At 43.9% G+C, this 16,317-nt stretch overlaps 1 protein-coding gene across 5 annotated transcripts in view; it reads right to left on the bottom strand.

Moving 5' to 3' along the window:
- LOC118227025 (myocyte-specific enhancer factor 2A-like) overlaps positions 1 to 16,317 on the bottom strand; it is a 125,073-nt gene that overhangs the window by 9,561 nt on the left and 99,195 nt on the right. For 3 of the 5 annotated variants that reach the window (XM_035417082.1, XM_035417084.1, XM_035417083.1), the window contains 2 exons: positions 4,177 to 4,361; positions 1,696 to 1,719 (listed from right to left, as the gene is read on the bottom strand). In XM_035417082.1, coding sequence (XP_035272973.1) covers positions 1,696 to 1,719; positions 4,177 to 4,361 — 209 coding nt within the window. The remainder of the gene's footprint in view (positions 1 to 1,695; positions 1,720 to 4,176; positions 4,362 to 16,317) is intronic. The other 2 variants (XM_035417085.1, XM_035417086.1) reach the window with 1 other exon arrangement.

The raw sequence follows: 16,317 nt of genomic DNA, 5'->3' as shown, positions 1-16,317 counted from the left end.
CACTGGGGTATAAAAATAAGGTAACACAAGTAAAAGGCATGTGTTATCCATCATCATGGGAAAGACAAAAAAACATATTGATCCTACTATCACATAAATAACTAAGAAGTTCAAAACCACTATTCCACTGGTAAACCTCCAGTAAGCATGCCGGTTAAAAGGATGCAAGTCCATCTTGCCTCCACACACAGTGAGACAGATGGTTTACGAAGCTAAGAAAAGTTCAAGGCAACACAGATGGAGATCTTCAAAACTTGGTTGCATCTTGATGACACAAAGTCTATCAGATGGTGCCTCTGTGCCAATAGGCTTTTTGGAAAGGTTTCCAGAAAGAAAACCTCTATTGAGGGGAAACAACAAAAAAATGGCATTGGAAATTCAGTTGGAATCGAGTGTTTTGGGCAGATGAGACCAAAACTGAGATTTTGGCCATGCAAACCAGTTGAGGGCTTGGAACTGGAAGAAGGATGCCTTTGTTGAAAAGGACACAATACCTCTAGCATGTACATGGTCATACTCCAGGTACTTGTAGTAGTTCCAAAATGCCTTATACTCCACCAAGTACCAAGACATTTCAAACAAAAACCTGGTTCCATCAGCCAGGAAGCTCAAACTTGGCCACAAATGGATCGTTCAGTAAGACAGTTATTCGAGGCACATCTCAAAATCAACCAAGCAATGGCCATCTCAGTCTCTAGGCTTCAACCCAATCAAAAATTTGTGGTTCGAATTGAAGAGGACATGCTACAAACATAGACCAGAGGATCTGAAGGATCTTGAGAAATTCTGCACAGAGAAATGGTCAAAGATCTCCTCTAATAAGTTCACCAATCTCATAAAACAGTATAGAACATAACTCAGGGGTGTTATCATTGTGAATGGAGGATCCACATATACTTGCTTATTAATACACAAATACATCCATTGTAACATATTTTTGGAAAAAAACCAAACAACTGCATTCATATAAAACACTATAACTTTCCAATTTAATTAACATATGATATAGGACATCACCTGCCTTGACAATTTCATAAAGCCTTCTTTGCTCATCTTTACCAAGGGTGCAAATCATTTTGGAGAGCATGGTATGCACACACTGACACACATATGCATGTTTGTGTGTGTGTGTATACCATGCCTTCCAAAATTATTCACACAATGCTTGTAATTAATAATATAATAAATTAATAATATAAAAAATGACTGTAACTGTGAGATGGATGTGGGTATTGATTCTGTTTCAAGGCCACAAACTGCCCCTGAGGTTGTTTTGGTTGCATTCGATTTAACTTGCACGCAAGTGGACGCCACCAAACATAGCTGCCATTGACTGAGGTGGGAGGAAGCACTGGTCAGTGTGACCGCCATTGGCTGGGGTGAGAGGAAGCACTGGTCAGTGTGACTGCCATTGGCTGTGGCATGATGAGGCTCCACCCAGCAAGAAGCTGCCAACCAGCATGCATTGTGATGCAGAGGATAAGCACAGTGCTGGAACTCTGGTTTTTCTTTCTTTCTTTCTTTCTTGCTTGCTTGCTTATCTTCAGAAGCAGCTCAACGACTTTTACCCATTCCAGTTCAAGCTCTGTTTTTATCCAGGAATGTTTTCATTGTCAGTGGGTGTTACAATATTGTGTTTGAAAACAGGCATTTTCAGGCATTTTTTTAATTGTCCAGGCATTCCTCCAGACTCACCAGCTCCATCTCCTCCTCCTCTGACTGCCCACCACAAAATAAAAGAAGAGAAGATGGCCATGTTAAAAAGGTAATTACTCTACTTTCCTATTGGCTCTCATTTTAGGACCCCGTTTCCCTACTGGCTTTTATTTTAGGACCCTGCTTCCCTATTGGCTCTCACATTAGGATACCACATTGCAGCGAATTTGCTCCTCTGAAAGGAATGAAGCATACGTTTTGGCAACAGGCTGAGAACACACCATAACTGTACCTGGCCTTCACACTTAGACTGAATGAGTAGCCATGACATCACTTCTCAAAAGCTTTACTGAAACTCAAGGGGAGACTCAAGTAGAGTGACTTGCATCCTGGAGGTCACGACCTCATAAGCCCACATAAGGGTGGTCATTACACATAATTAGACCTGAAGACAAACAATGAGGTAATGGGGTCAGGGGTCAAACAGGCACCTGGACAAGTGGGGGAGAGTGTTGTGTGTGTGAGTGTGTGAGTGTGTTTACATGCATGCTTGTGCATATGAGCGTGCATATGTATCCGCGCAGAACATTGGACAGCATGTAGTATGTGTGTGTGCAGGTGTGTGTGTGTGCGTGTGTGTGTGTGAAGCCCGTGTGTATGTACACGTGTGTCTCACAGCATGAGCTGATAAACTGATGACACCGAGGCCCTTCTCATCGGGAGGTTTGTCAATACATTTAACAGTGAGCCTGATAATGTTATTAATCCTGGAGTCTCTCCCGCTCATTTGTAGGGAACACCACTTACTTTAATTGGAAATGGGGGGGCGGGGGGGCGGGGGGGCTACAACTTAAAGAGATCAGACAAAACCGAACCACCCGATTACACGGACATGGGGTGGGACATCAACACTGCTGCATAGGCAGAAACACTCAGTAGGGGCGTGCCCCCCCCCCCCCCAAGCCATCCCCCATCACCCCCCCCCCCCATGCAGGATATCCTGAGACCAGCGCAAGACCGGGAATAAAGACAGACCGCCAAAACAAGCGCGAGCAGATAGATGTTATCGGCCTTGATTACCCAGACTTTCCATGTCATTCCTGTCACTGCAGGATGTGACTGCATTTTATTGGGCTACGGCCTAATGACAGGCCAGGCTGAGCAATCACTGGTCTGTCGAACAGTACCGTGCAGCCGTATTTGTCTGGCCCCGACGAATGAATGAGATCAGACGCTGCCGGCTGCGGTGGTGCACACCAGATCTGCGTCACACTGGTTATACTTCAACCCTTCAGAGAGCAGTACAACTTCCCCAACAGATTACTGATGATTTTAAAAGAAACACCTGTCTTTACCAATACGCAGGGCAAAATTGTTATTTTACATGTTTGGAATCATGAACATATTTAACATAGAAATTGTTGGGAATCTGCAAGTTTGCATGCTTCACAGTCAAAGTTACAGTTATACCCACGCCTAGTAGTAGTCTGATCTTACCTTTTTGTCCGATTTTGACCAGGATGTGATCTCAAATTTTGCCATGGTTACTCAGCGGTGGAGCAGCTAATATTTACCAAAAACAGTACAGCTAGGCTGCAGCGGCATGCAAGCTGAAAGAAGCTGACCATCTGCTAAGGTGAGTGTGTGTGGTATGAGTGTGTTTGAGTCCGTCTGACTGTGCGTGCATGCACGTGTGGACGCTTGTGTGTGTGTGTCTGTGCATGCGTGCACGCGTGGATGCTTGCGTGTGTGTGCATGCACGTGTGGATGCTTGTGTGTGTGGTGCGTGTGTGTGTGCACGCATGTTTCTCTCTCGCCACCCTGTCTGATTTTTGATTTATGGCGATGACGGTCTCGGGTTGCCTCAGGTGCAGAGTGTGGTCAGGACTCTTTCCCGCTTTAATTATAATAATTAGAGACACCCTCTAATTTGAATGTGAGTAATTGGCTGCCAGAACACCTGGGCTGCAGAGATAGAGGCCCGCCGCGGCGCCATGTTTGTCCAGCGTTTCTGTGTTTCTTGGCTCAGTTCGAGGGCCTCTCCCACCAACAATGAGCTCTGGACTTTCCTCCTGGGCTGCGTGCTGCTGATTAGAACAAAGCCTGAAGACCTACAGCAACAGACCCGCAGAGGCTGCATACATCCTCCACAATCAGAACTGTCCTGGCACAGGCTTGTTATTGTTCCTTTTTTTTTGGGTGGGTATGGAGGGTCGGGTGCAAACACTAACAAATAAATACTGTGACGGAGACATAGGAAAAAGGCGTGGCTACTTGCTGGTCACTCTTGGAGATGGGGCGGGAGGATAGGTTTCAGGGGCGGGTGTGAGGAGCAGTTGGTGAAGGTGGGGTGACAACACACACGTACTACAGTGGACTAGCACTGCCATTTTCCCATGAGCAATTGTAGTAGGAAAGAGGCGGGGTCAAGTGCTCGCTGCCCATGGAAACAGAATGGGGGGGGGGGGGGGGGGTGGAGAGCATCCACACTGCATATTGGTGATTATGGGGGGGACTCACCAGAGGAGGCATCATGCCCTTGCTGGATGGAGGAATGACCACCCTCAGGTCGGGTTTGCGGCTGCCGATGCCCAGGTTGCCCCCGGGGGGCGGTGGGGACTTGTTGGGGATCCCTTTCCCCAGCCCATTCCCGCTGTGTACACTCAGGAGTCCAGGGGAACCCCGCGGGTTTAAGAAGCCGTTGCCTGTGGAAACAAAACAGGAGTATGTGAGGTCAGAGACTGAGAGAAAGCTCAGCTGTGATTTTTCCTGATTAACTGGGAATCACTGATTGAGCATTGCATCCATCTCAGAACAATGCTGATGAGTTGAAAAGCCTGAAAGCTAGCATAACTTTGCCAGACAAGTTTGCTAGCAGGTAATCCGGCTCTAAAAAAGTACTGACAGATCCAGACAAAGTAATGAATCGCAAAGAATTAGCCAATCACTGAATAGGTTCAGCTCCACTCGTAATACAGATAGATGACAGCACCACAAAATGAAAGTGTCATGAAATGAAAAGTATTGCCATGAAGTGAAAAAAGTGACTCAAAATGCTATTTGGAAGAACCACTATGAAATAAATGTAGTCTTTTAAAAAAAAAAAGCCATTTTGAAATAAAACCTGTTACTATGTTAATAAAAATTTAATGTAAAAAATTGTTGTGAAAATTACTATGATGAAATAGTACTGAAAAAAGTGAGAGAATCGTGATTAATAAACATGATTCCACCAGGTGAGCTCCACCCACGGAGGTGACCAGTCCCTGCTGTCCACAGACGCCGCGTCACTTTTTCACGTGAAGCTTGCGCTTACGCATCGCGCCAAACTCGGGACCTCCGAGCGATTGCAGATGCAGCTGTCAGGCTTCACTGTGCTATTTCTGACAGCGGCCGTGTCACGTTGAATCGACGAGAGCCATTCCCCTCCTTTGTGCGGCTTTGGAAAGCGCGCGCAGCTGGGACGCTCTAAAAAACCGCTCTTCTGCAAGCGCAAAACGAAGGGCCGAAAAGTGTCGTTTGCGCCATTCGTCCACTGGAATTTAGTCGTGCGAAACAAACGTCCGCTCGACACTGCATTTCAGCCTGTGTTCTGCATTAGAAAATCATGAATAAACAGATCTGAAGAACAAAACACCGATATTCCAATGGAATAAGTGACATGAAAGAAAATACTGTGAACGTATACATGCCACAAATACGGAACGTAACAGGAAAAGTCTGCTTTTTCTATGCAATTCAGCTGATGTGTCACAGTAGGATGGCCAACTCTTCAGCCAAATATGATTTCCCTGTATAGGATTCTGACCTGTGGTCCCTTCTCTGTTACCCTCTCTGCTTTATCTCTCTCTGAATAAAGCAAAAATAAAAAAATACAAGAGGAGGGTGGACTGTCATCTCTCCTTAAAAAACTTTGGTTTTAACTGTACGCCATTACATAGTTGTTCTCACAACTCCTACCTAGAGCCATACTTTCTCTGTACGTTGCTGTGCTTTCTGGATGCCTGGTGTTGATATCTCTCTGAGTTCATCACAAACGCTTGTGCACAGGTGATAATGGGCTTCTTCATAAGCATGCTACAAAGCCAGCATCAGGCAGTTTCTTTTCTAAAAAGGTGTCATGACACCAACTGCTAATCTGCATTGTTTGAATTTCCTTCAGGCTACACAGCTGCATACTTTTGCATAGTTTAAGTACGTTTAAACTGCACAGAAAATGATCCTTCCATAAACAACTACAGAAATACAAGCGCCTGACTACTGAAAATTAATAAATGAATAGCATAGTACTAATTGTGTGACAAGGTCACATTAAGCACTTTACACCTGAAGATGTTTCTCCTCAATAAGATGTTTTTTTTTCTGAAGTGGAAAAAACAAAGATAGCTTTTTAAAAAAGACCTCTTTTGTCTGCGTCAATGAAAGTCAGTGCTGCTCTTGATATGTATCTCGAGAACGAGGGGAGTTTCCATAATTTTCCTGTTTTCCCTTTGTGATGCTTGTGAAACAATGCGCTAAATTCACTGGGCTTTTTTTCCTCTTTCGCCTCCGCCCAACGAAGTCATTTCCTATGGCGGCTCTCAGACCGAGTGCCATCTGCCAGGGGCCCGCCAACATTCCTGCATTAGTCAGGAGGCCGGCCTGCCACTCTGTCAGACGGGCTACGCTACGCTACACGGAACACAGCGGCCTTGTGTCCTCCGTCACAGCCAGCGTGGCAGGACATGGTCCTCCGAAAAGCATTCTCAAAATCAAAATAATTTAGCACCCTTGCTTTAAAAATGTATTACGGTTTTTAACATTATTTTTAGGAATTAAAAAAAAAAAAACTACACCCTCCTTCGAAATGGCGACGCTCAGCTGGCAGTTATGCAGTGTCTGCCATCGATTTGGAAGCGTCGGCGAGCGTGCTTTCTGACGCTAGCGACACCGGCGTCCAGTTCCTTTGACTCTGCGGTCCACCTGCTGAGATGCGCAGTGCGCTTCACGAACAGCTGCCAGAGTCGGCTAGCAGGTCCTTGATCGGCCAGAGGGGGGCAGACCTCGTGCAACGAGGAAGGCCGTACAGCACCTCACTGAATGCAACCCGCTCTGGCCAGCTGGGCATCGCCTAGCAGAACTCTTGGCTATTGTCTGGCACAGACTGGACTCAGGCTCAACTCAAACTCAAATACAAGGACAGTTACAGTGATTGCTGGCATTCAATTTTCGGGGCTAAGAATTTTGAGCTTTATCTGAATCTGATGGGGATTCAGACAATTTCCAGACAAGAACAAGGATAGCACACACAGTTTTGATGACATAATGGGGATTTTTTCCCCCTCTCTCCACCCTCCGCACATGAAGATTTTGTTGGTTGGTTCTAACCCAAAACTCTGGAGCCGTGCAAGAATCAAGACATGCAGTCATTTCTCAGTCTGACAAATGAGGCGCTGGACTGCTTAAATCCTGATGGACTGGAGACATGACTACAGCTCTGATTTACTGCGCGCTTGCACTTTGAGCTTTGCCCCCTTCTTCAATATACACATTTAGATTCAATCACCATACTGCAGCTCAAATACATGTTTCATTTTTTAATATGGCACCCACTGAAATATCACCTCTAATTCAGCAATAACCTGCCATTTAGTCTATATTCATTATACTGACCCGGTTTCGTCAGTTGGAGTCTGAAAGAATTATATGTCCCTAGTACCAGGAACCAGGAGTACCAGAAAACTTTATAGAACATACTATAAAGTTAAACTTCTATATTATGGACATACAAATTAGTATATGTGCATTTTTTTAGTGCAACTGAGTTTCAGGCTGTACAAAAGCATGAGAAACAGTAAAGTTACAAGAACAGGCTCAGTTAAACTCAGCAGTAAAAAGACTGAATGCCTACAAGTGATGTCTTTTTACAATGGAAGTGTGAATAGCTGCAACACATAATAAACCAAGAAAAAAACAATGATGGTCATGAGCTGCGTTTTGGGGGTGGGGTCAGCCTTAGATTACCGTAAAGAGGTTGAGAAACAGGTGTCGGATAACGATCACAGGGCTATGATGTCATTGCATGGAAGCAATCCAAACTGAAAGCCTGCAGTTAGTCACTGCAACTCCAATGCACAGAACACAAAAGCATTCAATTCACTCCAAGATGGACCTCATTTCTAAACCGAAGCGATAAAGTGACCATCTACTGAAGTCTGTACCGCCTCCAGTCGGAAATTAACAAGCCGTATGACACTGCCACATCACGAGGACAATCACTTCCTTTTGTACAATGGTACCCCATCAGGGTGAAACTCCAGCTAAGGCTGAACTGTTGAAACACTGTATGGACGTCATGTTGATAGGTTAATATTTTTCCACCTACAGTGTAACCTCACATGCAGATTTTCATATCACAATTAAGCAGTAGACTGTTACAGTTTGTTGTTGGTGTTCTTTGCGTCATTCCTGATTTTGATTTGTAGCCTATTATGAGGACAAAAACAGTGTTGAAACCCCTGAGCTACATGTTTGTGGCTGCATTAAAAACACGGTAAATAATTCAGGACTCTTTTCTGAAGAAACACCACAAAAAGTTTTCATACCCCTGAAATTTGTAGGCTACACACAAAATCAAGTCTGTTAATAACAAAATGGATTTTCACTCAAATTTATTGCACACCTACAAACACTGATTAAGCTACCATTAGCGAGAGCAACATTACCAAATGCTGCCGCTGGTAGGAGGGGGCAGGGATCGGGGGCATAAATAAAAAATGGTTAATGGATGTCAAATTTAGAACCGTTGCTTTATAATGAATTAAGTGGAAAGACCTGTTTATAATTGCGGTTTTAACTAATGGGCTTAATGGCAGTTTTGCTTTGGCAAGAGAGATGGAACAATCTGATCAAACAAAAGCGCTCGGCACGGTTCAGCTTTGCCAAGAAGTCCAAATCCATTTTTTACATGGGAGAGAGAAGCCTTAGAATAAAAATAAATATCATTTACAAAACGTCGCCAAGCGTTTAGAAAATCCAGGTTTCGATTCATTAAGTGCAAACCTATCTGGAACACAGAGGACCTGGGTGAACCCATTCAGACAGAGATGGATTGGTGTGCACAGAAATAGACTGTTTTTTGCCATGCGCACGGCTCTTGTAATTGCTCTTCAAGAGCCTGCAACTCTTCAATATTAATGAGAAGTGCACGGTTTGCGGGCACGTTACATAATGAGGACGCCGCCGGCAGCCTCTCTTGTTATTGCGACCTTTCATTCGCGGCGCTAAACGCTATTCTTTCCTCTAACAACCTATACAAAGGGACGACAGACGCTTTTTCTAACGGTGGCTTTCCGCCCCAACTGGAAAACATTGGTACAGTGCGCACAATGTACAGTATGGTGCAGTGTAGGGTGCTTTACAGTGAGTAGTACAGACGGAAAGAACAGTGAATGTTACCACGATATTTTGCAGCTCACCTGTAAGGGTTCATAGGTTTTGAAATCTAAACTGAAAACATCTTGAAAGGGAACACAGTAATCAGAGAAAAGTCCATCAGGTTAAACGATATTCTTTAAGAGAACAATAATAAAATTCCCCATCAGATTGGTAAACTGTATGCCATTAAAGTGAATAAAATAGATACCCACACACTGCATGATACAGAGATACCTACACATGTATTAGTTAAAAAGACACTTTATAAAATAGTCAAGAGATACTTTCACACTGTTAAATGCTCCCAAGCAAGCTTTATAGTGACATAATTACTGGCGAGGAACCTCTGAACGTGCTTGGAAACATTTAAATACAGTGTCCAGCAGTTCTTTCATTTCTTCAGCAATCTTCATCCACACCCCTGCCAACTGTTTGTTGGGCAGATGCTAGTGAACAAAGCCCCATGTTGCTTGGCTGGGGTGGGGCAGGTGGGCAATTTGCTCAAGACTTTAGGGGGTAAAAGCCTGAGTTGGCTGCGTGGGGTTGGGCAGGTGGGAGCTTAGCTGGAGACCGTAGGAGGTAAAAGCCTGTGGTGGTTTATGCCTGACATGAGCACGGCGGCACACCACTTCCTCGTTCCCAGCATCCCGCGGGCTCTGTCATTCCGCCATCCTCCGCGCCAGACTGTGCCAAGGGGGCCGTCAGCCGGCCCGCCCGGCTCAGCCAATCAGCTTCGAGAGCCGAAGCAGGCAGTGCCCGACTCCGCTGGGCGAGCCCACGCGTTACGCGGACGACCGCAGGGAGGGGCGGGGCAGGAGAAGGGGGTGCATCTGGCCCTGTCTTTCAGCCAAGGGCTTCAGAGCGTCGGGCCGCTGCCTCTGCCCCTCCCCCTTGCGCCAGGTCTCCATCGAGGGACATCTGGTCACTCGCGAATCATCTTCACAAGGTCAAGACTTGGTTTTTTTTCTGTAAACTACCATCGTATTACCCTTACCCAGTCTCAGGGTGGAGACAAACCCAAGCAGCAATGCTTCAAAAAAAGGCACTTCTATACGACAAAAAACATCAACATCATTATGAAATAAAAAACGCAAAAAGAAAACCTTCCTCAAAACCAATGTAAATGAATATACTTTCCACTGTACAATTTCTGGGCACGCAACAAATTTCAAATGCAGTCTTTTCCTTCAGCACTGCCAAAGCAATAGCACACCTGAAATGTTTTGTTCCAACCTGAGAAGACACAAGAATCCAATAATCACTTATCTTAGTCTGAATTTCCAGAGCTATATTAAAACACAAGTTAGGCTCTGTGTTTCGGTGTCTTTAAGACATTTTCCACATGGCTAGATAATGGTCCTTCTTTTTACACTGTTACTTTACACTTTGCTTGTATCGAGCGCCATATATTGCGAAATCCCCCCTTTGAGTAGGTCTTAAGGGGATGTTTTTCTCCCTAGCGTGCTGTATGTATGAAGCGATGAACCTTGAAACAGCAACGTTTATATTTTATCTATTGAAAGCAATGTACTTAACAGATCTGTGATCCTCTGTTTTGGCAGCTGACTGTGATAAGAGAGGGATATTAGAGCCTTATTAAATTATCAATTCCTTGTTTCTTGTTCCGGAGGAACATTTTTACAAGGCATTTTGTGTATCAGGTTTTCAGGCAGTCCTTATTCTCAGAAATGGCACACATTGTCCGGGCTAAGCCATAATTCTAAAGGGAAAAGCAGCAACAACAACAAAACAAGAAAAAAAAACAGGAGGTTGAATAAGAGCGGGAGATTTCACAGAAACATTGCCACGTTCCCGACATTAGCCATGATCACAGCGGGAATCTGCAGGTAAACGTCCTTTTTGTAAGCTGAAAATACAACACGGCTGAACTGCGCAGGCAGCTAGCTCGATAACATTCAGACTGTCACAAGGCTCTCGATACCACCCATTCAGCCTCGGAGTTTAATTCGAAGCAGTCTGTATGTAGGGCATGCAACGGGGTTTCGCTTGCCAAGGAGAGAGCATTTGCCCCAGAATGCCCCATCAGTGCAGGAAAAAGGAGAAAAAGAGCTTTATTTGGGAAGTTGAGAGAAGTGGAAGATTTTCTGGGATTAGGCTCTGGATCACAGCTTCACTCCCTGGGTTTAGACACTGAGCCAGGGCACTATCTGAGGACACTTCCTCTTCACAGTAAACCCTCTTAGAGCCGATATCAAACCAAACAGCGGCAGAGAGAGCGAAAGAGAAAGGGAGACAGCAAGAGGGAGAGATAGATAAGGAGGGTGGAGAGGGTGAGAGAAGAAATGGGAGTGAGAGTTGGAGAGAAACTGAAAAAGTGGGTAACAGAGAGCTATTGCTAGAAAGAAGGGAGGAGATAGAAGGCTATAGAGGTAAGAAAGAAGGTGAAAGGGAAGAAAACACAAGGATAATTAGAATTAAAGGAGAGATAGAAAGGAAGGAGAAGAGGGAGAGAGTGGAGAAAGAGGGAGAGAGAAGGACTATGACAGAGGAAGGGAGACATACTGGAAGAGAGAGAGAGTGCAAAAGAAAGAGTGACCCAAGGATTATTCACACCTGCCTGTTCTAGGGGCCTGCTCACTCCTCAAAACCGTGACCGCCGAGGCTCCCCCACAAAACCACACCTTCAACCACACACCGGTACCAAGAACTGCACGATTAATCCATTCACAAACACACCACACAGCTCACTGTGCCCTCCGGAACATCAACAAACGAGTTACCACCCAATGGGCAGCCTTTCGTACGGCAACAAAATCAACAGGATGAGCACTCCACTCATAGCAAACCATTACAGCAATATTTCAGATGGGACTCTATATTATTATTAGACATTTTTTAAGAACGTAAATCAGTCAGTTGTGCTCTACAGCAAGCAAAGACTGTGGCCTTTGTACTTATGGTACTTTTCCAATGGTTTTATTTTGTACGGTTTGCTTATTCAGGTGTGTGCCCACACATCTCTCCCAAAAATGTGACCAAGCATCAACCACCTGTTTCAAAGGAGAAGATTCACCTTTCACTGAAATCCTCCAGAGCCAAGAACACTGGCAAAAAAAGTTATTTTATTTGTGGGAGTGTGTGTTCATGTTAGTGTGTGTGCACGTACATTTTCACACATGTATGTGAGCCTGTGTTAATATGTCTGTATTGTGTGTGCATGTGGGTGTGGGTGTGAGAAACAGAGAGAGAGTATGTGCATGTGTGCACTTGCTTAAATGGATACATGTGCGTGAGTGTGTGTACAGCAGCGTCCAATGTGTGCGCAGGCATTCAAGCGCATGCATGTGTTTATATGTGAGAGGCCATCATGTGCCTGTCCTGCGTAGAGCATAGTGACAGTTTACTATTTTCTTTTGTCCATATGCTATATCATTATTATAGCTTTTCAATTAAAAATTGGAATAAGAACAAATGTGAAATGTTAATGGGGTTCATTCAGTGGGTTCAATAAGCTATCATGTGGTTTCATTCATTAAAAGAGGCTGGTGAATTTCTAAGCTATACTAGGCCTACATGTAAAACCTAAATTGTAATTCAAACTTTTGCTTCAGTAGCTTACTTGTTTTTCATGGAAAGGCATTCTTTATTCACTACCTACTGTTTACTCAGACTGCTCAGAAAAAAAAAAAAACATTTAATATGTGAAAAATTGCCTTTATGTTGTTCAAACCTTTGCCTCGGTCAATATAAAAATAATTGTTTTCCATGGCAAGGCATTCATTATTCACCGTATACAGTTTATGAAAAAATATTTCATAAACTACGTAGGTGGAGATATTGTGTAACAGGCTTATACCGTGATGGATACCGGGGCAGGTTTGGGTTCACTTTAAAGGGGGCTGGGCGGGCTGTGGACGTGGTTCCTTTTTTGAGAAGGGGTAATGGTACGGTCTTGGCATTAATAAGGCAGGGGAAGGATGCATGGCTGTGTGTGTGTGTGCGTGTGCGGCGGTCTCTCCGAGGACACACCAGACACACACCTGTCGGGGCCCGTCAGTTTCCGGGCAACAGCCACGACAGCTCGTCAGAGCATTGTTTACAGAGAGCTGGGAGTGATGTCAGGGCTGGGGCACAGGCATGCAGCTGGACTTCTGCTGGGACGGGCAACGTGCAGACCCTACGTGCCCAAATAAGGAGCTCTGCTGCGCCGGACAAACACATGCACCTGTCGACCGAGCGAGGGAAGCAACCAGAAGGAACGGGGAGGGGCCCGCCTTCAAGGAAATGGGAAATAATATTTACCTCATAGCTGGGGGACACCTGATATGTCTGCGCACACTTGATTATCAGGCATTTATTACAGCCTCTCTATGAGCTATTAAAAATATATTACTCAATCTCTACCAACTGTTTAATGCATCTATAATAACCATTTACATAGTATTTCTTTTGACTGCGTAATATTGCAGCATTATCCATTTATAACAGTACATTTATTTACTATTAACTATTAGCCATTTATTAAGGTTTGTCTATTACCTCTTAACAAACAGTACTACAGTATCTCTATAAACCATTTATTACTATATCATTATTAACTGTTTATTACATTATCTTAATTTACTTTTTAACACAGCACCTCTTTCTATTAATCACATATCACAGTATGTGTATTAGCTGTTTACCATTCATTCTGTCTTGTGTCATTGTGTCTACATTAACAATTAATTACAGTACATCTGTTAACCATTTATACAGTATCTCTGTTAACTGTGTTATTGTTTAACGCAGCTCAGTGGAGATGTCTACACAGCGTTTAAGCTCACGGGCAGATGTCTCAGTAGCTCCACCATCCTGTGAGGAAAGGCCAGCTCAGCTGCAGAACGTTGCTACCTCACAGGCCTACCTCGCTCTGTGTAGCAAGTCACCTTTCAACATCACACCCAGGCTTTTCATCCCACACACAAAAACCGCAAAAACATATCGCCTGATTACTTCAGGACGGCTCACATTTTATCAATTTGTAAACCCATAACCATTCACAAACCCATAAACATTCCTTGGTTATAACAGCTTTAAATCCTGCCACCCCATGAGATTTTGTTCATTTTCTTGTAGTGTGGCATTTTGAAGTTTATTTTTATGTTATCATAACTGTGATTTGTTTTTGTAACATTTGGACTTGTATTATACAGTGCTTTGTAGTAGTATGAAAAATGAGATCCAGGGAACGCAGCTGAAAATCAGACGGGGGTGTGGGAGCAAAGAAAGAGAGTACAAAGAGAGCAAAGAATAAAAAAGAGACAGCGAGAGTGAGGGAAAATAGAGAGAGAGAGGGAGAGAGAGAGAGAGGACAGAAGACAGAGGGGGAGAGAGAGCACGGATGACCCTGGTATTTGTAACTGTCAGGCAGGAACAGTTGGACACATAACCTTGGGCTTGTCCTTGGGTGATCTGACAGCTCGACCATTCACAACGCCGACAGGGCAAAAAGAACAAGCAGCCACTGCCTTTTCCTCCTGCATCCTGAAATTTACCCGCACTCCAGTCAACAGCACAACCACCCCCACCGTCACTTTATCAAGCACACTGGGGGGGGGGGGGGGGCAACAACTAATCACATTCCACGCTCATCTTCGCCCCCTGAAACTTATGCACTGGGCCATTTTAAACTGCCAGCCAGATGGCTTTAAAAAAAAGAAAAGTATGTAACATTGTCTAATTGGCAAGATCTGGGTACTTTCAACAAGCTTAAGTGTCTTCATCTCTTAATCTATTGTTTACCTTTGAGACAAGTGTTTTGACCGAGTTTTTTACAGGTACATTGCATCGCTACAATGCTATCGATGAGCTGTTTTGCTAATGCGACATAATATATGTGAAGCACTGCTCTTCTGTATTCCACTGTGAGACTTCTTTCAGTTAAATAAAAAAACAGTGCAGGAATATCACAAATCCTGCGAGTTGGGGCTCCCTCAGTGGTGAACCCTCTATAATGCTCTGCTAAATTGTAAGCAGAGCTCAGAGCTTACAGCGCACAGCATTGAAACTGCTCGTCATGGCTGTTAAGCGTGCAGTAACTAGGCCGTGACCAAGCCCGCTACCTGACCTGCTACGCCGCTAACTCCCCAAGGAAAGGACATATCGACATAACCGCGGGGCCGTTACCCATACTGCACCTCTCTAGCGCAGAGTGGTAAGCAGAGTGGTAAATAGAGATGCAGCAGGAATCTTTTTTTTTAACTTTTTTAATGTAACACTACTGTACATGCAGAATGTTTCATTCATCCTGGGGAATTTTCACGTACACTCCTGCACATGAGGTATCCTTATGTCTAGTGCTGCTAACCCAGATGCATAACAGACAGATAGACAGACGGACAGGTAGGGTAGTCGGTCAGTGGGTGGGTGGGCTGGTGGGCAGATAGATAAATAGATAGACAGACAGATAGACAGACAGACAGGCTGATAGAGTGCCCACCTCCTAAATTGATCTAGGTTTTATTTTTCATAGCAACTGGTTCTAGTCAAAGTTCCACTGTAGTTCAGCAAAATCTAGATGCTCATTTTTGTTGATTGCACTCAACAGAGGCTTTTTTCCTGGAAATTCTTACAAAAAGCTTATTGGAAGCTTACTAGCTCTCCAACTGTGGCCCATGAACTTTTCTTAGCCTCCCAAACCATCTGCCTCCCTCTACATGGGGGCAGGATGCACTTGTGTCCTCTAAAAGGCAGGTTTATTTATCTTCCTCTTAATTATTGCTTAAGAATGAAAATTGGTATCTAGTTAATTTATTTACTTGTTTGTACCTATCTCCTGACTTGTGAAGGTCAACAACCCTCGGTCTAGTTTCTACTGAGCTCTTTCCCACTTGCTATGGTGATGATGACCCATGGATGACAAATTTTGTGAAATTTAAAAAGTTTGAATATAACTTATGTTATTAAAATATGAGACAAACAGTATGACATTAACTTAAAAAGTAGCAGGTCAATGCAGATACAATTTTGTTTGTAAAAATTATTAGGGGTATGAATAATTGTCATGCATATATTTTTGGGAAAAATAGTATTTTAATAAAATCTTTTCTCTAAGCAATTTTTTGGGTATAAGAGTATATTTTCCATTTTTGAACATAAAATATTTCTCATTACCTGCATTGTTTACTATACACAACCTTCTTTGCATCTTAATCAAGGGTGAGAACAATTTTTGAGGGCACTGTACCTAGATTTTTTCAAATTAGTTTTTCAGTGGATTTCAGGAAACACACAGATTGTACA

The sequence above is a fragment of the Anguilla anguilla genome, chromosome 5 (genome assembly GCF_013347855.1).
Source record: "Anguilla anguilla isolate fAngAng1 chromosome 5, fAngAng1.pri, whole genome shotgun sequence".
NCBI classification, from domain to species: domain Eukaryota; kingdom Metazoa; phylum Chordata; class Actinopteri; order Anguilliformes; family Anguillidae; genus Anguilla; species Anguilla anguilla.
The sequence above is the reverse complement of the archived record's forward strand: the minus strand, read 5'-3'. Positions and strand labels throughout refer to the sequence as shown.